The sequence below is a fragment of the Canis lupus genome, chromosome 27 (genome assembly GCF_048164855.1).
Source record: "Canis lupus baileyi chromosome 27, mCanLup2.hap1, whole genome shotgun sequence".
NCBI classification, from domain to species: Eukaryota; Metazoa; Chordata; class Mammalia; order Carnivora; family Canidae; genus Canis; species Canis lupus.
In genome coordinates this window covers 16,803,681-16,825,703 of record NC_132864.1, presented here as the reverse complement: position 1 = coordinate 16,825,703, position 22,023 = coordinate 16,803,681, and the positions used below count along the sequence as shown (strand labels likewise).

Genomic DNA, 22,023 nt, shown 5'->3' with positions numbered 1-22,023 from the left:
AATGGCGTCTGGTAAACTTTTAACAATTGATGATTTATCAATGGGAAAAAGCCCCACTGAATGTAAAAGTAGGAAGCAGCAGTGTATCATTATATACACAGTATAATATACATAACACGGAGAACACCAAAACGTTGTAAAATAATTAAGCGATTAATTTTGAGTACTTATATCCTTTATGTTTAATATAATTTAATGGCAGAATTACAAACTCAATTTTTCAGAATGGCTGTGTTTAATAACCGGCCTGCAAAATGCCTGAAAAGGTATCAGCTCTCATGAGCTAGAATGGTACAGATCCAATGTGTCACTGATTCGGGTATGATAATCACTGGATTATTCTGTAATGTGAAGTTACGTTTATGTCACACTGCCCAATTGTTAAATAAGCAGGCCGAAAACAAATAGTAAGAAAACACTTCTGCAAGTCAGAGTCAGCTGATGGCCTGCCAGTTTGTACCCTGTGACCTAGTCCAACTTTCCTTATTTGATTGATAAGAAAACTGAGGCCCAGAGAGGGGCAAAGACTCACCTGTGATCACACAGTAAATGAGCTCAGATCTAGAAGCAGAGCCAAGCCTGATTCTAACCAGCAGGTCAGTGCTCTTACCATTACACCATGATACCCCTCTAATATGGACATGCAGCTCAGAATTTCATCTTATTATTTCAACCTTCAGAGCAGCAAAGTCAGCAAAGTTTCTGTGACGATACCCCCACCAGGGCGGTTTTTTTCCCCACTCCCAGGAAGGAAATTCTATTTTTTTCTTGGCTACTCTTTTCTTCCTTCAAGTTTAGAACCATAGGGACTTTCTGACTCCACATAAGCCACTCCCAGGAAGATGCAGCTACTTACTTTGACTGAAGAGGTCGGTCACTGGGACACATCCAACGGTTAGAGTTGTTGCTAAATACAGTGTCAGTCATGGCTGAAATTCAGTGCTCCTGGAAAATAGGAACCCAGAGAGGACATCACTCAGTTAGTTACCCAGCTGCTCTTTATTTCTCAAGTCCCTACTCTATGCCAAGCACTCTAGGGGATGCAGAGAAGAAAGGGAACTACACCCAGCTTCTCTACTTCCTAGATGGGGAAAACTCAGGCCCCCAGATGGAAATTCCTACTGAACATCACAGCTTCCCTGGTGGCAGAAAGGGATCAGAATGGAGAGCCTTCTTCCTTAACTGCACATTCTTCTCATTTACTAACCCAAGGCGATGTGTCTAGCAAGGGAAGGGTCATCAGAGTTCTTAATTCCTGTCCAAGGTCTTCCTACTGGGGGATGTCATTGGATTTATTTCCTAGTCCACTTGGCTTGGTGAACTTTGGGATCCGAAACCCTGGAGTCAATCCTGGCCTTATTTTTTTTAATACTTTTTAACGCCCAAGTCATCAGAAAATCATGTTGGGTTGATCTTCATAAAAGACCCAGAATCTGTCTACTACTCTCTGCCTGGCTCACTGCGATGCTGATCCAAACCACTACTATCTGCTCCTGCTCCTCTTCACGGATCCTGCTGCTTCTACCCTTGGCCATCTTCAGTCCATGCTCCACACAGCAGCCAGGATCTTCACAAACATAACTCACAGCTTATAAAAACAGCACCTCAACAGTTAAACACAGAACTACCGGGTAACCCAGCAATTCCACACCTATCTACCCACCCAAGAGAAATGAAAGCATGTGTCCACACAAAAATTTGTATGCAAATGCTCATAGCATTTCATAATATTCATAATATCCAAAAGATAAAAACGACTCAATATTCACCAACTGATGAATGGACAAACAAGATGCAGTGTATCTATGCAATGGAAAGTCATATAGCCATAAAAAGGAAATGAAGCATTGACAGCTGCCACCCAGAGGAACCTCTGAAACATGATGCCAAGTGAAAGAAGCCAGTCACAAAAGGTCACATAGTACATGATTTCCTTTATAAGAAATGTCCAGAATAGGCAAGTCCATATTTTGATTGCCAGCGGCTGGGGGGAGGGGAAGGGAGCTGGAGGTGATGGCTATGGGGTATGGGTTTCTTTTGGGGGGGAATGGGAATGTTCCAAAATTCATTGTGATGATGGTTGCACAATTGTATGAAGATACTTAAAAGCCACTAAACTGTCTGCTTTAAAAGGGTGAATTATAGGATATATGAACTCTATCTTAGTGAAGTTGGGGGAAGGGAGATGGTACCACCACTTTGGAAAACTGGCAGCCCATTAAAGCTATAAACATTCATCTACCCTACAGTTCACGAATTCTACTCTTAGGTATATACCCAAGAGGAGAATGACCACGTTCTAAAACACGTACAAAAATGTTCATAACTTTTTTATTCATAACAGCTAAAAACTAGAAACCATCCAAATGTCCATCAGTAGGAGAGAAGCTAGATAAATGTGGTCTGTACACACAGTGGAATACTGGTCCACGATAAAAGACAAACTTCTGGTGTATCTAACAGTGGGGATAAATCTCGCAGACATTATGCTTTATGAAAGAAGCCAGCAGCAAAAGAGGACACTCTATTTAATGGTGTTTACATGAAAATTAAGAACAGACAAAGCTATTTGAAGGTTGTAGAAATCGGAGCAAATCCACCGCTAACTTTGGGGAGGGTATTGTCTGGGAAGAGGCAGGAGGGGGCATCTGTAGGGTAATAATGTTCTGTATCTTGATCTGGGTGACACATACATCTGCAAAAGCCATGTGTACACTTTCTGTCCCTTCCCTCACCCCTAATAAGGTAAATCAGCCCCTGTCACTCTGATTTCCTTTTCTTCATAGCTCACATCCCTCCCCAAATGTATTATATGTCTTGTTTGTTTGCTTAGAGTCTGCGTCTCTCATCTCTAAACGTGAGCTCCTAGCAGAACGCATTCTGTTCTGTTCTCTCTTAATCTCCCACACCTCACACAGCACCTGGCACATAGAAGGCATTTCATAAATATTTGTTGAATGCATGCATGAGTCTCCCTCAGCACTAAGGCAGTCAGCTGAACTGAGCCCAGCTTCTGGCTCTGCGAAGCTCTCCGCCTTGCCCCTCCTGCAAAGAGTATAGGGGGAGAGACCAGGGAGACTACATTTAGTTAATTACAAAAACCCCAAAAGCTTCAGAAGGTGGATCACTGCATCCAGAGGGTCCTGATTTCCCTGAAGGTTTTAGTACAACCTGGCCTTGTTTTCTGGGATGCTGAATAGTTAGTTGGAGAAGCCGGGAGGTGAACAGGGACAGTACTCTCCCTCCTATCGTGCAGTTGGAGGGGCTTTGAGGGGCTGAGGGCTGCACACGTGGGAGGGGAATTTCTTATAGAAAAGCCATTTCATCTGCTCCCCTGTGGTTGATGTAATCTTCCCAGAGTCATACAATCATTTCACTGTTTCTGCTTGGAAAATAGAAAGAAAGGAGGGACTCCTATGGGCGCTGAGAGCCTCGGGCCCAGGTAGTCCCAGGTAATGGGCTTCCTCGGCTGCCCCTGGACTGGACTCAGAGCTTTCATTTGGATACCCTGCCTCCTGCTTTGCAGCAGAGATAAAGCTTCCCTCGGAGAGGGGGGGTGGTCCCAGGAAGCAAGGAGGGCTGGGGCAAGGGTTATACAGTCCCCTCCCATGAACTCTGATGTCCAAATTCTGCTGCCCTCAAGGTGGAAGCTGGCTGCCCACCCTCTCCAGCATCCAGTCGTGCACACCAGGAGTTCATTTCCTATTAAAATTCTGCCTGCAAAGAGCAAGAGCGCTGGCTGACAGCCTTGTGGAAAGCACCTAGCTCCACCCTCCAAGCCAGAAGCCACCCTGGACAGTACGGGTTATTTCAGCTTGGCCGTCCAGGGTTCTCAAGGCACTTCACATCCCAGGTGCCAGTCCAGTGGGTGTCCCGGTCAACTGGGCCTGGGCCAGAAGAGTGAATACCTGAGTCACTGAGGCATTGAACACCAGCGGAGTGAGCCCAGAGAAGGGAGGTCATGTGTCCACAGGCAGGCCCTCACTGAGGGGTAGGGAAGGGGGCAGGAAGAGGGGAGGGCTAGCAGGTACCACTGATGTCCTTTACAGGAGGGGCGCATGCTAGCATGCTCCAGAGCTCTCCATGGGATGGAGCTGAGGCCACATCCCCCACTGCCCTATACTGCTTCCCTGTCCTAGAAATCCCATCACAGGTTCTGCTTCTAGAGAACTTGACTTCATGTGAGAGAAGAAGGGAGACTTTTGGGACAGTGACGTTCTGATCCCTGAGTTCATCACCCTGGGCAAGCCACTTAATCACCTTCCTATCTGATAGGAGATGATCCTAAGAAGTTCTCCTACCTGCCCATAGATGATGCTCCATTAAGTCCAGCCAAGATGTCAGGTTTGAGTTAATAGAAGGGGAGAAAATCCAATGGTAAGCCTCTGACATTTTCAGATGCCCCCTGTGCCTCCTACTGTGTGCTACAGAGAAGCCATTGCCACAGTGGACAGGAGGCCTGCAGCCCCACACAGGAGCAGCAGAGGGAAACCCACCATTGATACCAGGAGCAAAGTAGAGATGCATGTGTCAGATAATTTATACAGGATTACGTCCTAGGACCCACAGAACCTTGGTGTCACCACGCTGGTGAGTTTAAGTACCTACCACGGTCCCTGACATGCTGTGAGCACTTGCAGAATGGGAACTGGGAACTCCTCTTTCCTACTTCCCCTAGACTATATAGTTTATCCAACAATGATGAGTAACATTTATTGAGTGTCAACTGTGTGCAAAATTCCATGCCTTCACCATTTGCTTTAATGGTAAGTGATAATATCCTCATTTTACAGGTAAGAAACTGAGGCTCAGACTGATGAAGCCACTTGCTTAATAAATTACACAGCTACCAACAAAGCAGAGCCAGGATTTGAACTCTCTCCAAAGCCCATGTGCTAATCACTACTCTGTTCATACTTACAGAACATTCCCCCTTGGTTTTAGATTGTTCAATCCTGATGAGTGTTTGGTGACCATCAGCCCCTGACTGTATTCCCACCTCTCAGCCTCAGAAACAAGCAGAGACGTGCCCACCCAGCCCCCGGCCCTGGAGATGCTGAGAAAATCACACATTTCAGCTCAGTCAGGCCAAAGTCATGGCTCAGATCCAGGCCTGCAGCTTCAAGTTCAGAAAGGGTAAAATCACTGCCTCACCAGAAGCCAGAGGCTCCCGCTCTTTTTCCTGGACACGGATGGCCTCCCAGTCCTGGAGCAAGTTCCAAGGAACAATCTGCTTTCCATCACAAAAGCAACAACAGCAAAAAAAAAAAAAAAAAAAAAAAAAGCAACAAGAGCAATAATTGACAGTTCCCATGTCAAGGGCTTGCTACATGCTAAGTGCCTCTCAAGTTTTATCTTGTTCAGTTGTCATGACAGCCTTCGACATAGATGTTCTTATCCCCATTTTACAGATGAGAAACTGAATCATGGAGAGTTAAAGTGGGCTTCCCAAGGTCCTGCTTAAAGCATTTCTATTTAGTAATCTGAATGCCTGACACTAAGTGCTGGTTTGAGGGCGGTGCACCTGTGGATGGGGGAGTACTACACAGTTGGAAAGAATAAAGAGATTATTTATGACAGATACGGATGCATCACTAAGATGAACTGCCTGGTATGAAGACCAAGAGGCAGGATGACGTTCCAGAACAACACCACTTTTTGCACAAGGGAAGACAGGATACATGCACAAAGTATCTCTGTAGAGAACTAGCATGAAGCAGAGAACATTGCTTGCCTCTGGGGAGAGGAAGTGAGTAGATGAAGCTGAGCTGGGAAGGAGAATTTTCATAATATACCCCTTCAGACTTGCAACCATGTTAGCGATCTAAAAAGAAATGAACATTTAGATTTTTTTAAATGTAATTTTAAAATAATAAAGTGCTCCAGTGGCTGCCCATTATAAGACCTAATGCCTCCTCCATGACTTCAAAGAACTGGTAGGCCCCTCCGCCTGCTACCTTCCTTGTATCTCTGACCACACTCCCCTCACACTGGCTCTTCCAGCTACCAGGCCCTTGCCTCTGCTGTTCTCTCTGCCTTGGTGGCATCTTCCTCATACTCTCATGCAGCCGATTCTTTCTCATACTCTGCTGTCTCTGCTCACGTATCACGTCCTCCAGGAAGCCTTCCCTGACTCTGCTAAGTCACCTCCTCTTAGCCCATTGCTTACTCTCACTGAATATTTCCCTTAAAATACTTGTTGTGATTTGCAATTATTATTTTTCTTCTTTATTTACTGCGTATCTACCTATTCTGTAAGCTCCATGACAGCAGGGCTGGGTCCAGATTTGTTCAATAGCTGTACATCCAGTGCATGCAGGGCCAGCTTCATGTGTCTACAACCTAGGCAGTCGCCCAGGGCTCTGTGCACGGAAGGGCCCCGAACCTACCTTAAAGCTCTGCTGTTATCATCTTTAGATTTGTAATAAGATTTGAACAGAGGGCCTTGTGTTTTCACTCTGTAGCCAGTCCTGAGTACGGTATACAGTAGATGCTCAGTAAATCTTCACCGAAGCTCGGTGAGTGCAGTGGGCACTCAATAAATCTGCATGTAAGTGGCAGAGCCAGGCCCATTCCAGATCTGCCCCCCTGCACAGCATGGTGTTAGGCAACATGCCACGTCGCATCTAAAACTACCATGAACACTCCATCCCAAGCCTGAAAAAGCCAGATTCCAGAACCTTGCCTTTCTCCCTCTTTGCATTTTGTTCTGCCTGCTTCTCCTTGGCACTGTTTGCTCAGGAACTTCAACCACCAGAACCTCCTGGTCTTCTGTCGCTTTCTGATGAGCTGAAAAACCAACCTTGAAAGCCCATTTAGCTTCAGAGCTGCAGCAGGTGTCTGTGACAGGCCGGCAGGAAGGGGCACGGGGCACCTGAGGGCATTGCAGGGAACTAGCGGAGCTGCCACTGCCTGCGCAGAATTGCAGAGTTCGACGCCATGCTCGGCCTCCCAGCCCCACAGTCTTGGAATTCACCCAGATGCTTCACAGCAGAACCTGCAGCCACCAGCTTGGATGGCGCCCAGTCACTTCCATCTCTCTGTGTCTTTTTCCTGTCCCTCTCCTCTTCCCCTGAGGAAGCATATCACTGCTCAATTAGAAATCTGGAAAAACTCACTCAGATTATCTGATGGTGTGGGAAATGCAACTTGTATCAAGGACCTCAAACAGGGAGAGTCTGGGGGTGGGTGGGACATTCCAGGACATTCCAGGTCCCAGCTGAAAAATATCTTTTGTTTGGCCCATGCAGTGTTTTGTTCTGTTTTGTTTTTTAAGTAAAATCATGCCAATATTCTAAAAGCACAGGATTTAATTAAAAGTACAGATTGCCAGCTTCTGTTGAGAAATAGGAAGAATAAAAAAATATTTATAGAACATCTATTACTATGTGTGAAACCCTGTTCTAGGCATTGGGGATCCAAAATCAAAGCAAACAAACAAGAAGGAGGAAAAATCACTGTCCTTGTGGAGCCTACGTTTTAGTGGGAAAGACAGATAATAACCAAACAGTAAGTCAAATGTAAAAGGCATCAGCTGGTGATGAGCATTTTGGAGACAAAATAAAGACCAAGAAGGGGGACTGATAATTGAGTGGGAAGTTTGGGTTTAAATAGGAATTCAGAGAGGACTCACTGAGAGATTATATTTGAGCAAAGATTTGAGCAAAGGGGGTAATGGACTTAGCCACGTGGATTATCTGAGGCAGAGCATTCCAAGCAGAAAAGAAAGTAAGTGCAAAAGCCCTGGGGTAGGCATGTGCTGCTAAGTTAAAGAAATGGCAAGGAGGACAGTGGTTGGATGAGAGTGAGCAAAAGGGAGATGGGTAGGAGCTGAGATCAGAGCAGTAGTGGGCGGAGGAAAAGGGGGCACATCAGATCATGAGGACCATTTGAGCTTCCACTCTGAATGATATGGAAGCCATGGAAAAGCTTTGAGAAGTGAGCTGAATACATTCTATTCCATCTCAACCACACATACAGCTTTGATTTGCTGAGTTCTTGGGGTTCCAACACACCCTAGCCAAGGCAAGGACAAGGGCCAGCAAAGGTAAAGATGACAGTCTCTTGCCTTGCCAACCACACACGATGGAGCTGAGTGCCGCTCCACTTGCCCACCTGCCTTGCCATTCCAGGCTCCTGTCTCAGAGCCACAGTGTCCCCTATATGGCCAACTACAGCCAGCTTCATCGAGAGGATGCAGGCTGCTGTTGGCTTCTCTTCGTTTCTGGAGCCAGCTGGGACATCTCCAGCCTTCCCAGAACCTGGCTAAGGCTGAAATGGCAAGGCCTTGGCTCCTTCCATGCTGAACTGCTTGGTGCCTGAGACAAGGAGAGAGACAGGCCTGGGAGACACTGGAGATAAAGGCTCCTCTATGCTCCTGGTCTTGAAACAAAGCAAACTCACTGTCACCTCCACATGGTTCTCCCACAGCCACACAGCAGTAACCAATGATCCCTGCCATGAGCCTTTAAAGAGTCCCACGGGACAGTCCTCATTTTATAGGGTTTTCAGGCAGGCACAGAGCCTACCCCCTGCTATTCTTTAAGTAACTTTGGCAGGTGGCAGAGACCACACTGTAAGGGTCACAGTCATCCTAACTGTTGCATTTGCCCCATCATAAACCACTCACTTTCAGCCAACATACAAGCTGGCCACAGATGTGAACAAACCCACATAAGATCAACCTAGACCAAAGAACCACCCAGCTGAACTCAACCCAATCACTGACCTAAACACTCGTGAAATAAATTAGTGGTTGTTGTTCTGAGGCCCTAATCTGTGGAGTGCTTTGTTATGCAGCAAAAGCTGACCGATAGAGCAGCCCATTGTGATAGAACAACAGCTGGCCCTGGATTCTGGGATGCTACCCTAGTTCCCCTGATCATTTTATTTTTCTGTGGGACTCTGGCAAGTTATTCTGGGCCTCAGTATTTGCATCTGTAAAATGAGGGCATAAAAATGTCCATCTCTGTTATATTTACCTTGCAGAGTTGTTAGGATGCGCCAATGAGTTAACACATGTGCAGGGACCTTGTAATTTAAACTCCTTTTCAAGTATTAGGCAAGGAGGTCATTGCTAATATTATTTGAGGGTGCAGCTGTGGAGGAGAACAAAGGTCTAAATTCCAGTGTTTGTTTAGGCTTGAGTGACACATTTCAGTGGATTATGTGAGGTAGAGATTTCTTGGTTTTGCCTGTTGGCATTTATCTCTCTTTCTAGGTGGGGAACAGCATCCCAATTTTCCCTCGGAAAACTTTCCCTCTTTCAGCATCAATCTGTACAGCTTAGAAGGAGCTCATTCATTCTGGTCCCTATAAGTGGACCAACTTTCCTTGTCCAGCCAATCAGTGCATTATAGCCCATGAGCTATATAGCAATTAGTCTGGGGATAGCCACATGATCCAATCTGGACAGATGAAGGCCTGTCCTAAAACTTTTGCTGGAACTCTATGGAAAGAAGGATTCTTGGGGCATCTGGGTGGCTCTGTGGTTGAGTGTCTGCCTTCAGCTCAGGTCATGATCCTGGGGTCCTGGGATCAAGTCCTACATCAGGCTCCCCCTGCAGGGAGCCTGCTTCTCCCTCTGCCTTTGTCTCTGCCTCTCTCTTTGTGTCTCTCATGAATGAATAAATAAAATCTTAGGAAAAAAAGAGAGAAGAAAGAAAGAGAGAGAGAAAGAAGGAAGGAAGGAAGGAAGGAAGGAAGGAAGGAAGGAAGGAAGGAAGAAAGAAAGAAAGAAAGAAAGAAAGAAAGAAAGAAAGAAAGAAGAAAGAAAGAAAGAAGAAAGAAAGAAAGAAAAGAAAGAAAGAAAGAAAGAAAGAAAGAAAGAAAGAAAGAAAGAAAGAAAGAAAGAAAGAAAGAAAGAAAGAAAGAAAGAATTCTCTTTTCACTGGGATTGCTTAGCTGGTAGAACAGAATCCTGGAGTTATTAATCACTTTTGCCACCACATGAGAAAGGCCTGCCAAAGAATAAAAGTGGAGCTGAGAGATGGAAAGAGACTGAATCCTGATGATGCACTAGAATGCTGGATCCAGCCATGCCTGAATCTATCATGGACTTTTTGGCAACCATGAGCCAAAATGTTCCTCCTGTTTTTCTTCCTCAAGTCCATTTGAATTGAATTTTTGTCGTTGCAATCCTCCTGAGCTCTACATGTCTTAATAGACCAGCTACATTAGAGCAACCAGGGATCTCAAAGGCAGCCCGAATTGGCTGAGGCCTGGGGTGAAATATACCAGCTTTCAACAACCCCCTGGAACCCCCCCCACCACCACCACCCCGCATCAGAGGCACTGCCACCCAAGCTCAGGCTTTGCAGGAGGACGGGAAACATTTGCAAAGCTTCCTCACCAAGGCCTGCTGAGACCCTGCACTGACAATTAAAATTCAGTGACAATAAACAGCACTAATTAAAAGCAAAACTAAGTACTTAATAAGACAAATGAGGTGGCAGTATTAAAAGTCAGGATGAGAGAGCTGGCATTAATTAAAAACAAAGACTAATCTCTTCCCTCCTCTGAAAAAGCTGTGTCTGTGTGTGTCTAGAAAATGCTCAGATTTGTTAATGTAGTAAATGCCATGGGAAGAGGAAGATTCTGGTATTGGTTCTGCCTGGGGGTCAGGGTGGCAAGGGTCTTCCTAGCACAGGGGACATTTGGGCCAGGCCTTAGAGGATGAGCAGGAGCAGTAGGACAAAAGTGAAGGAAAGGATGGGGATGGGAGTGAGCAAAGACAGAGGCTTCAGTGGACACAGTATATTTCAGGAATGGAGAAATTCCTGGGAATGGAGCCTGGGGTGATTGGAGGGCCAGGGAGGAGGGGGAAATGGGACTTAAGAGAGAGAGCAGTCCGTGATTAACCCCATTACCTAAAGCAGTCTCCACCCAGACAGCCCTGCTTGTGTTTAGGGATCCAGAGGCTAAGACCACATCCTCTTCCAGACAGTTCAGCAGGGTGACCTAGGGTATGGGTGTGGGGACCAAGCCCATCCAGCCACTTACCAGCCTGACCAGCGTATTTGCCTCCCTGACCCTCAGTTTCCTTGTCTGTAGAATTAAATCTCAAATTATAATTATTGTGAGGATTAAATGAGATGGTGTATGGGAAGCCCCCAGTTCAAGTCTGGCACAAAACACCCACTCGTCAAGTAGGAGCTATCATGAATTTACATTATTAGTATTATTAATAATGACCTCAGCCACATTTTCCTAAAGAGACAGGAGCCAGCTCTAGCACTAGAAGGAAATGTCCCAGCCTTTTTGAAGCCAGAGTAAGTACATGAAGCATGACGATGATGACTAATGGAAATAACAGTGTGTGATATTATCATATGATGATAACAGTTTAACTGTACTAAGCAAGGGTTGTTTGTTGAGTCCAATGGTTGTTGCTAGTGCTGTTGACTAACCCTGTGACCGGATTACCCTTGCCTCTCCCTGGGAAGCTGGGAGTGGCCACATGACCTGCTTTGGCCAGTAACCATTCCCAGGTGGAAACGAAACCATTGCATTCTTCACCACATTCCCCTTTCTCTATCTTGACAATCAAGGATGTATGAGGATGGAGTCACCCTCAGCCGATGTTTCTGTGGGAGGACAAATGCAGAGAAGATACCCCCTACTAACCCACCACATCCGAGTGAGAAATAAATCTCTGTTGCTCCAGCCACTGAAACTTTGGCGCTTATTTGTTACTGCAGCAACAACCTAACCCACCCTGTCTGTGTGCCCTACAGGCCAGGACTACGCTAAGTATTTCATGTGCAGATCTCATCTGAGCCTCAGAACAATCCAGAAAACACTATCTTTTACTACCCAGTTTTACAGATCAGGAAACTGAAGCCCAGAGAAGTCAAGTCCTTTGCCCAAGGATACACAGCCAGGGAGTCACAGCAGGATGCACATCCACACACGGAAGGCAGGGGAGAGCATCCAGAATTGATCTTCCTGGGAGATGTCTCTTGCTGGACTGCGGCCCCCCAAGCCTTTCCTTCCTCCCCTGGGTTATGAATATCTCCATGCCCTGGGTCTACAAATCCAAATACTGAACTGTAAAATGCAGACACTTACAGAATGCTCTCCAGGGCTCCCTGCACAGTCCAGCCAATTACCAGATTCCTTGATAAAGCAGAAACTTGCCTTTGTTGTGTTGTTAACCAAGCTTATCTCTGCTCCAGCTAGGCTGTGGTGTGCAAGGAAAAGAGGAAAAGCTCAGGACTGATTTTTGTGTTTGCGCATGCATGCCCAGACACACGGGACCCCAAACAGGAAAATGTGATGAGCCAGGTCTGTGTATTAAAACAAGTCATTTAGCTTAATGGCCCCTGGCTGCCACTCAGGCCCAAGATGCAATGAAACTCATTCTGATTAAAACCCAGCTGGAACGGACTTATCTGCAGCCCTAAATCTCATCATGCCACGGAGACCTGTGCCATCCTGACCCCTCCTCTACCTCCAGGACAAAATAGAGGAGAGAAGGGCATTTATCCCTTAAAAAAATGACAGCAGGCCTCATCCTCACAGCTGAAGAGCATTTTCACAACTCATGGACGAGAGACATAGCATTTCCATCTTACAGATGAGGAAATGGAGGCCCCAGTGTGTCAAGGTCACACTGGTAGCAAGTGGAATATCAAGGACACAGACCTGGGTCCTCTATAATTGAGCCTTCTAACCACCCTGCTCTATTGACTATTGATGCAAATAATATAATATTTGGCTAAGCATAATATTAATTTGCTGTTTTCAAATGGCAAATATGGTTGCATAGTGGCAGCACTGTACGGTCTAACCCAATAATAAAAATAGCTTTGCTGGATATTTTCTATTCACCCTCCACCCGGCTCTGTGCACTGGGAGAATGTCCTGTGTGGTATTGGTGGCTCTCCTGCCCTCTGGCTCTTGGATTTTTCTAATGGGAGGCACCAGCAGATGACTGGAGGAAGGGAAGAGAGAGGCTGGGACATTTAATCCCCCTGGACCCCTCATTCTGGCCACCATGGCTGTTGGGGGTCACAGTACCTATCAGGAGAACCCCTCCATACAACTCTTTCGCTTCTGAGTCCATAGGTGTTCCCTTCCTGCCCCTCCAGGCCTAGAGATGGTGATGGCTCCCTCTGTTGGGTGCTGGGCCATTGAGCATCCAAGACCTGCTAGATTGACTATAAATGTCTCTTCGTTAAACTCTCCTCATTTATTCCTCTGGGCGTGCAACCAGTTTCTGGGTGCCTGCCACATGCCAGGCACTGTTCGAGGTACTTAGCTCACCTAATCTTCACAATGACCTGATGAACGATAATTACTCCTCTTTATAGATGAGGCATCCAGAGTACAGAGAAGTCAGGTAACTTCTCTCAGGTCACACAGCTAATAAATGATAGGGACACATTTAGAATCCCAGCAGTGTGGCTCCAGAGCCTGTGCTTATGACCAGTTCACTCTCCTGCCTTGAGGCTCTGTCCTTAGCAAAGATGGGATGGCACAGAAATTAAGAGCATCAGCCTTCATGGGCAATTTACAAAAAAAAATTGAGGCAGGCTCTGACATTACTCCTATTCCTGAGGCTCATAGTGGTATGCTAATTTACCCAAGGTCACCAGCCAGGAATGGTGGAGCCAGCCAGCTTAGAGACCCCAGTGTGTCTCCCTTCAAATGCCAACACTCTTAACCACTACTCTGGACCATCACTCTTATAACACAGCCACCTGGACAGACCTGCCACCAACAGGAGTGAGGTACAGTGAGGGAGACTGGCTTAGGTAAAGAATGGCTTTCTCATCCTCAGAAGTATCAAAAGGAGGGTGTGCTACTTTGAGGGGTGAGGAGCTCCCATTGCTGGAAGTAATCCAACACAGACAGCAAAACTACTTGTTGTGGCTGCTGTAAAGAGGGTGATGTGCTTTTCTGAAATGGCCTCCCCTTTCTGCATTTGGAAAGCAGCAGCTCAAGCTCACGGAATCCTCCCAGTCCAGTCATATGTGGGCAAAACTCCTTGCATTGACTCCCTGACTTGGCCTGACTCTCTTATCAAGCAGGCAGGGCCAGTGTCTTAAGACAGAAAGATTAAGTACTCTGACCTTGGGTGCTCCCTGCCCCAGGAAAATGCATACTTTCACTTCATCCTTGTGAAGCAGAGGCAATTAGGGCCCAGGAAAGGCTCTACTTATTTTCTTGCCTTGGCATAACACACACACACACGCATATACACGTCACCCTCATTTCACCATGGTACAAATTTAATGACAGAATTTTCCTTTGAGAGCTCAGGCTTTGGAGTCACATGGACCTGGGTCCAACCCTCCCCCCCGCCCCCCCACTCCAATGCTAAACCCAAGCTGGGTGAGTCTGGCAAACTTTAATAGTTTTCTTAGAGGCTCAATCTCCTCATTTGTAAAATGGGTGCTGTGACAGCCCCTACTTCCTAGGGCTGGTGAGAGTGGGAGTGGAAAACAGAATGGTAAAGACAACTGCTCCCAGTGCTGGCACAGGTGTTACCTAGGTGTTCTTCCAGAACCCCCTCCACCCAAAAAATAATGGGTTAGAATCTCCAGCCAGGAGGATACCTCTTGCCTTGCATACACAGTGTGGCCATGGCCCCTTCCCTGGGGTGTGGATGCTAAGAAATCTGAGACCACTTCAAAAAGAACAAAAAGCTTCTCTTCGTTGCCATGAATAATAGATCTTGAAGACTTGCCTCCCTCCATCCTCTATCCTGCCCAGGGCCTCCTGGCGCTCCAGGTGGGAGAAAGTAACAGAAAAAGGAATTTTGGTTGGTGTTGGCTGAAGAACCTGAATGAACCAGAAAGTTCCTGTCTCTCTCCCTGTGTCCCCATAGAAGCAGCCATCAGAATATCAAGTATGGATGGAGCCCTCTGTGATTTACAAAGCCCTTGGTCTTCATAGTTGCCTGGGCAGGTGGGCACTAGGCCCTCATCCCTGGAGGCAGAGGAGTGCAGAGGTTGAGAGGGGCCAAGCTGCCAGTGCTCAAAACCTAGCTCTGTGTCTTCCTATCTGTGTGTGAGGACAGTCACTTAACCTCTCTGTGCCTCACTTCCCTCATACGAAAGCCAGAGATGACAGTAACAGTGAGAACAGTATTTCCCTCAGGACATCAAAGGATTAAATGAGTTAATACTTTTTAAAGAGATTGGACCAGTGCCTGGCACATGGTTGGCATGAAATAAAGAGGAACAAGTCACCCTGGTCACATCTCTGGGGTATAAAGGCTGGTAGTGACACCTGTAATGGCATTATTGTCTATCAGGTGCCAGAGGCTGCACTATGTGCTTTACACACATGGGCTCACATAATGCTTGCAAAGAGACACCACTGAGTCCCTCTCACAAACAGAAAAATTAAGGTTTGTAGGGGTTAACTAGCTTTCCCCAAGATTGAATCAGAGCTAATAAGTAACAGGGCTGGGAGTCAGGCACAGTTCAACTTCACTCATCTACCATCCTCTTCCTCCTGCCATTCCCCTTCATTGAGCCCCCAAATCAACAGAGAGTATTCATTCTGTTCCAGCACAGCCATATCTAACTTAATCCTCATCTCAGTCTTTAGCTCCATTTTGTACTAGGAAACTGAGGCAAGGAGAGGTTAGGTATTGACCCAAAGTCTCCAGCTAAAGAGATGGCAGAGTGAGTATCCAAACCTCAGATGTCAGAGTCCATTTTTATATGCACCACACACGTGCATGTGCACATACACACAATACCTTCAGATACATCAGACAAGTCACTGTCCATCCTTTGACTTGAAGATCTTCTGAAGAGACATTACATTAAAACTATATCTGGGGCGCCTGGGTGGCTCAGTTGGTTAAGTCATGGGTCAGATCGTATCTCGTGATCTCAGGGTCTGGGGATTGAGCCCCATGTTGGGCTCCTTGCTCAGCGGGGAGCCGGCTTCTCCCTCTCCCTCCACCCCTCCGCCTGCTCGTTCTCTCTCTCTCTCTCTCTCTCTCCCTCTCAAATAAATAAAATCTTTTAAAAAACTACATTTGAAGCTGATCTAGTTTCTCTTCTTTTCAAAGCTACTCACTCTAGTAGGTGAAGCATTTTATTGCATTAGGGTCTGACATGGACACACAGACCCTCTCAACATCCAGATTTCCAGGGACTTACATGAGCTCTCAAAAGTGTATGAAGCCAACAGCAAAAATGTGGAACACAGGCCATGGTCCAGTTTGTCCTGGGGCAGCAAGGGAAATGGTTAAATTGATGGCCCTCAACGATCATGCCTTCCACCTTACGTAGTTCCTTCAACACTCAGTCTGGACTTAGCTTTCTTTGGTCAATGGGAAATCAATAAATATGACACAAGCAGAGTTGAGGTCCTCATTAGAATGCCATGGACTAAGATATGGAAAGGTTGGCTCCCTAAAAGAAAATTGGAGTGTTGGAATCAGGAAGAGGAGGAACACATGTCTGCTCCTCATCCCACCTCCCTCGCGCCCCACCCTCGTGGAACTGTCAGTCTTGTGGAGAATGATTTCTGTGAACTGTGGGAAGCTAAGCCATGAGTTTCTGGGTTCTAAGTACATTCTGGGGTTCTCCCAGGTGGAGAAAGCCCACCTGAGGGAGAGGTCAACCCAGAAGAAAGCAGAGCTAGATGATTGGAACTCAATCCAAATGCTATTTTTGAGCTACTGGATCCAGTAAAGCCTCAGCTGTGTTGTGGACTCTTCTATTACATTAGCCAATCAATGTCCCTTGTATCACTTGAACTAGCCTGAGTGAGGCTAGTTGTGAGGTGAGAAAACACTCTCATGACTCTTAGATGGGCACCAATCCCATTACGAGGGGCCCAGTCTCATGAATGCAGTTAGCTCTCATCACCTCGCACAGTGAGGTTTACAATTGATGAAATCCTGATTGATACAATTTACAATTTTACAATTGAGTGAGGTTTACAATTAATGTAATTCTGATTGATACACACATACACACACACACTCAGAATCGATTCCTGTGACTTGCAGATTCTGTACTTGTGAATTTGCCTACTCACTAAAATTTATTTGTAACCCCCAAAGCAATATTTGTAGCACTTTCATGGTCATTTACACACACACACACACACACACACACACACACACACACACAGAAGCCAGAAAAAAACTGAGTTGCCCAACATGCAAAAGCCCAACCAGCTAAAGTCTAACTGGTGACTCTGCCTTCAGCTCTCATACTGTACACAAGTCTATTTTTCAAGGTCTTGTTTAGTGCCACGTTGTTTGCATCTTCACTGGTGATTTCACTGTTTAATATGTCCCCTATAGCACAGAGCTGGGGTGCTGTCTGGTGTTCCTGAGTGCAAGAAGGCTGCGATGTGCCTTATAGAGAAAACATGCTTGTAAGATAAGTTCATGTGCCATGAATTACAGTCCTGTTGGCCCTGAGTTCAATGCTAATGTATCAACAATACTATATACTGGTATGGAGTGGATGTTTGTGTCCTCCTCTCAAGACCCAAGTGTTGAGAACTACCCCCATAATGTAATGGTATTAGCAGGTGTGGCCTGTGCAAGGTGATGAGAGCTAACTGCATTCATGAGACTGGGACCCTTGTGATGGGATTGGTGTCCATCTAAGAGTCATGAGAGTGCTTTCTTACCTCTCAGCCCCCTGCCATGTAAACACACAACAAGAAGTCAGCAGTGCACAGGCCAGAAGAGGATCCTCACCAGAACCCAACACTGCTGGCACCCTGACTTCAGGCTTCCAGCCTCCAGAGTGGTGAAAAATAAATTTCTGTTCTTTATAACCCATCCAGTTTAAGGTAGTTTGTTACAGTAGCCTGAACAAAGACGCGTTTGAGTAAGATGTCTTTAAACAGAAACACATAAAATAAAGGATATGCGTGGATCGGTTGGTGAAGTGTGATGAGAGGCTTACGGGGACCTAACCCCCTATTTCCCTCAGGAGCAATGATTCAGTATTTGCTAATTCAGTGATCATGGTGACTTTGTAGAATGTAACTACTCCAAATAATGTGAATCCACTTTCTCTCTCTCTCATATGAATATGTATGTGTGTGTGTGTGTGTGTGTGTATACATTAGTACATTATATGCATAATGTGTAACAATATGTCATATATCTTCTGAATATGTGGATGTTTATATATATAATATACTAGACTAATCAGCAAGTGCTTCTACATTTCCACTTTTCCTTCTATGATAGGGACTATCAAGTGGGGCAAACACTTAGTAGTTTGATCTGTTTTCTGTTTTATTTTTTTAGAATGTGGTTGAGGCAAGGGGTAGATAACGAGATAATTGATGTAAAGAGCCAATTTGGGAGGAAAAGTGCCAAGGACCTACAAAGTACTGTCATTATGGCTTGTCTCCTGGCCAACTTCTCCCACGAGACGCCCAAGGTGCATTTCAAACCCCGTTCATCCAACCATTCACCTTTCTGGAGCAGAACGAGGTGAACTGGTAGAATGGAAACCAGCCAGTGGTGAACACATTGGTTTGGGGATTCGCCAGGGATGGAAAACTTACAGGAATTGTCTAGCACATTCTGTCTAGCACTGTCTAGCTTTTCTGGAGTCTGATCGGATAATGAACGAGGGCTGGGAGCAAATGGGTTTCTAAGTGTCTTTGCAACCTCTAGTGTCCACGGCACACACTCTGAGGCAAAAAGTTTGCAAGCGAGCTGGGGGCAGTTGCCAGTGGGTTCCTCTCCAACCAGGCTGCCAGCTCAGTTTCTACAATAAACCGGGTCACTGATGAGGGCTGATTTGAGGGAGTACGAAGATCCTCGTCTTTCAAAGTGGAGGACAAGTGAAGAGTGTGTCCCGTTGGCCCTGATTTTTAGCTCTTTTTGAGAAAAGAAACTTGAGGAAAGAAAGGGATGCATGAAGGTCCTTTCTATCTGAAAGATGAGTGGAGGCCTTGCAGCTATCTGTTTTTGGTCTGGTTTGAGTGAACAGACTTTCGTATGAAAATCAAGAAAGGAAACAAAAGTGTCCCCTAACAAGCCTTCATGGGACCTAGGGACACAGAAGTCCTGAGCAGAAGACCAAGCTCCTGGAAAGCCAACTGATCCTGGGAAAACTGAAGCCAGGGTCTGAATCTAGAGGCATGAGGTGGAGGTGACACTCAGCCCCTCCAACAGCCACTTCACCTGGTGCTTCTGGAGACATCCTCAGAACCTCTCCTCAATCATTACCCTTCCTAAGAAACCAACCTGTGTTCGGCTAAGGGACCCATAAGACAGGGAGTGGCTAAACCCAGACACTTCACTGGCACCGTCCTGGCTCAGTCCCTTGCTAGCCTGGAACCCTGGGCATGTTCCCTGGCCTCTCTGTACCTCATTTCCCGTATCTGGAAAATGGGGATTACAAATGTTCCTTCTTCTCAGAGCTGATTGATGAAATGAGGCATGCCAAGTCCCCAGCACGGTGCTGGCCCATACTAAATGCTTGGTAACTGGTAGCTCTCATTTCAGAAAAAGAAAAAAAAAGTCAACTCTAGCATGAAGTCCTGGTTGCCAGGCACAGCCTGTAAGGTCTGAACTTAATACTCTTCTCTTCTGGTTTCTTCCACCTTCAGCGCCTCATGTCAACTCCCAGATGTTCATCTTCAAACTGATGAGCTTTGGTGCTCTTTAAAATACCCAGGTGGTGAGCTTCCTGGGGCCCAGCTCCCCAGGATGATGAGCAAGGATGCTGGATTAGCCAGATGGAAGTGGGTAAGAACTGCGAAAGGCACTCTGACACATCCTGGGAGACCCTCGTCAGCTCTGCCATTTGCACAGCACTTTGACCCCTACAAAGATTTCACACACATGAGAGCATCCCCCTCAAGCTTCATAACTGCTTTGCAAGTCACATAAGGTGGGAAGATATGGCCCCACTTTACGGGTGCCAGACTAGTACGGGTAAGGGGACTTGTCAAAGGCACAATGGTGGTAAACAGGCGGGCTGCCTTAGAAAATCCCTGGCTGCACCCTAGAATCAGGGATTGGGGGGCAGTGGAAAATGCTAATTCCTGCATATGGGAATTAAAATAAAATATGACATAAAACTATATACAAATTAAAAACGAACAAAAATGTTAATTCCAGGATCCCGACCAAACCACCAAAAGAGGAAACTCGTGGTGGGTACTGGCATTATACTTTTTGAAAATCCTCCTGGTGATTATAATGTGCAGCCAGGACAGGGACCCACCAGCTTGGAACCACATGCCCCTCTCCACACCCTCTTCGGGTCCCTGTCCCTCCTGGGGACACCTTAAACATGGTGGCGCCTCAGTCCCCTGGAGGACTCCTGAAAACAGACTGATGCCTGCTTGCCAGCCCCAGGAGCTTCTGTTTTAGGAGGTCTGGGACAGAGCCCAAGAGTTTGCATTTCTAATAAGTTCTGGGCGACGCTGATGCTGCTGGTCTGGGGACTGCACTCTGCAAACCACCACTTTACACAACGCTAGAAAAAAGCGGACCCGTGAAACTGAAGTTTCCTGGCTCACTGTCTCCTTTCTGCGGGTAATGCTCTCACCCTGAGTGGGAGCAAATAAATCTGGGGTGTGCTGGTCAATGTCACCAGAAATCTGGGAAGGCCTAGGGAGGCTGAGGGCTTTGGGGCTTCTCCTCCTCTTGTTTCTCTCCTTTTAAAAGCAATCCTGAAGAGACGGTTCCTGAGCATTAGCTGTTTGTTCCCCTGCACGCGGCCCAAACCCTTTGCCTGCAATGCAGGTCTTCTTAAATATTGAATAAGTCTGTTTCCACCAGCTGCCATGGCCAGGGCCGAGGGAATGCGGATATTGACAAAGTCTTAATGTGATTAATCAGGTTAAAAAGATCAGGGTGCTGAGCTGGTTTCATAAAAGACCTTCACTTTTTTATCACCAAAACCTCTGGTGCCTCAACACCTTCCCCATCCCTCTCCCACCCCTTCCAGGGCTTGGGGATTTATTTTATTTTATATTTTATTAAAAAAAATTAAAATAAATAAAAAAATATATATATTTTATATTTTATTTTATTTTATTTATTTATTTTCTGCCTCTGCTCTTGCTGTTCAGTGAACCATTAGGTGAATTAGAATAGCCTGGGTAGTGGATCAGGTTTTGAACAAGAGCAAAAAAGCATCAGATGGACACAGTCAGCGTTCAGTCATCCAGCAAATACTTACTGAGCACCTACTGTGTGCCGGATGCTGTGGGATACAGTGCGCTGAGTGGACAGCGGTAACTAAAACAGCCAAATATTCCTGTTCTGTTGGAGCTGGGGAGATAGACCATGCACCAAAGAAATAAGTAATATAGTAAGATAGTGTGTCACATGGTGCTAAATGCTAAGGAGAAATATGGAGCAGCAGACAAGGAGGAGGTAGGAGTCTGGCACGAGGTTGCAATTTTAACTAAGACAATCAGAAAAGGCCTCTCTGAGAAGATGATGTTGGAGGAAAGGCCTACAGAAGGTGAGGCAGTGGACAGAGGAGAGGGTAGAAAGGATTAACGAGGCCCCTTCTACAATGTTGAGCTCCGAGATTTCATTATCCTCATCATGATCATCACCATAAAGATGGTAATAACTAATGTTTATTGAGCATATCTCATGTGCCATGTGTGTTCCAAACAAAGACTGTATATATTGGCTCATTAAATCTCCCCCCAAAATCCAATGAGGTCAATGTTATCACTATCCCCATTTTCCAAATGAGGAAACGGACATGTAGGGTGGTTTAATAACTTGCTCAAAGTCACACAGCAGCAGAGCTGGATTTAAACCCAGGTGGACTGACAATTATCCCTACCCCATCTCTCTCCAGATTTTCAGGGAGGAGCCCCACTCTGTGATTCACCGCAAAACAAATTCTCTCCCTGGTTGGGATTGCACTGCCCTCTCCGCCTTCAGAGAGGGGGGCGTGGTTCAGTGCTGTAAAGAGGGTGGGGCACAGGGGGCTCGGCCAATACACAAAGCTGTCTGTGTGTCAGTGTAGAGTATTCATCAAATTTCTCCAAGACCTCCTCTGGATGCAAATCCTGTGCTGCAGCTAAGGAGGCTTT

At 46.2% G+C, this 22,023-nt stretch overlaps 1 protein-coding gene across 7 annotated transcripts in view; it reads right to left on the bottom strand.

Annotated features, from left to right (window-relative positions):
- RPH3A (rabphilin 3A) overlaps positions 1 to 22,023 on the bottom strand; it is a 265,480-nt gene that overhangs the window by 64,582 nt on the left and 178,875 nt on the right. For all 7 annotated transcript variants that reach the window (XM_072802595.1, XM_072802592.1, XM_072802591.1 and 4 more), the window contains one exon: positions 857 to 945. In XM_072802595.1, coding sequence (XP_072658696.1) covers positions 857 to 927 — 71 coding nt within the window. In that variant the 5' untranslated portion in view covers positions 928 to 945. The remainder of the gene's footprint in view (positions 1 to 856; positions 946 to 22,023) is intronic.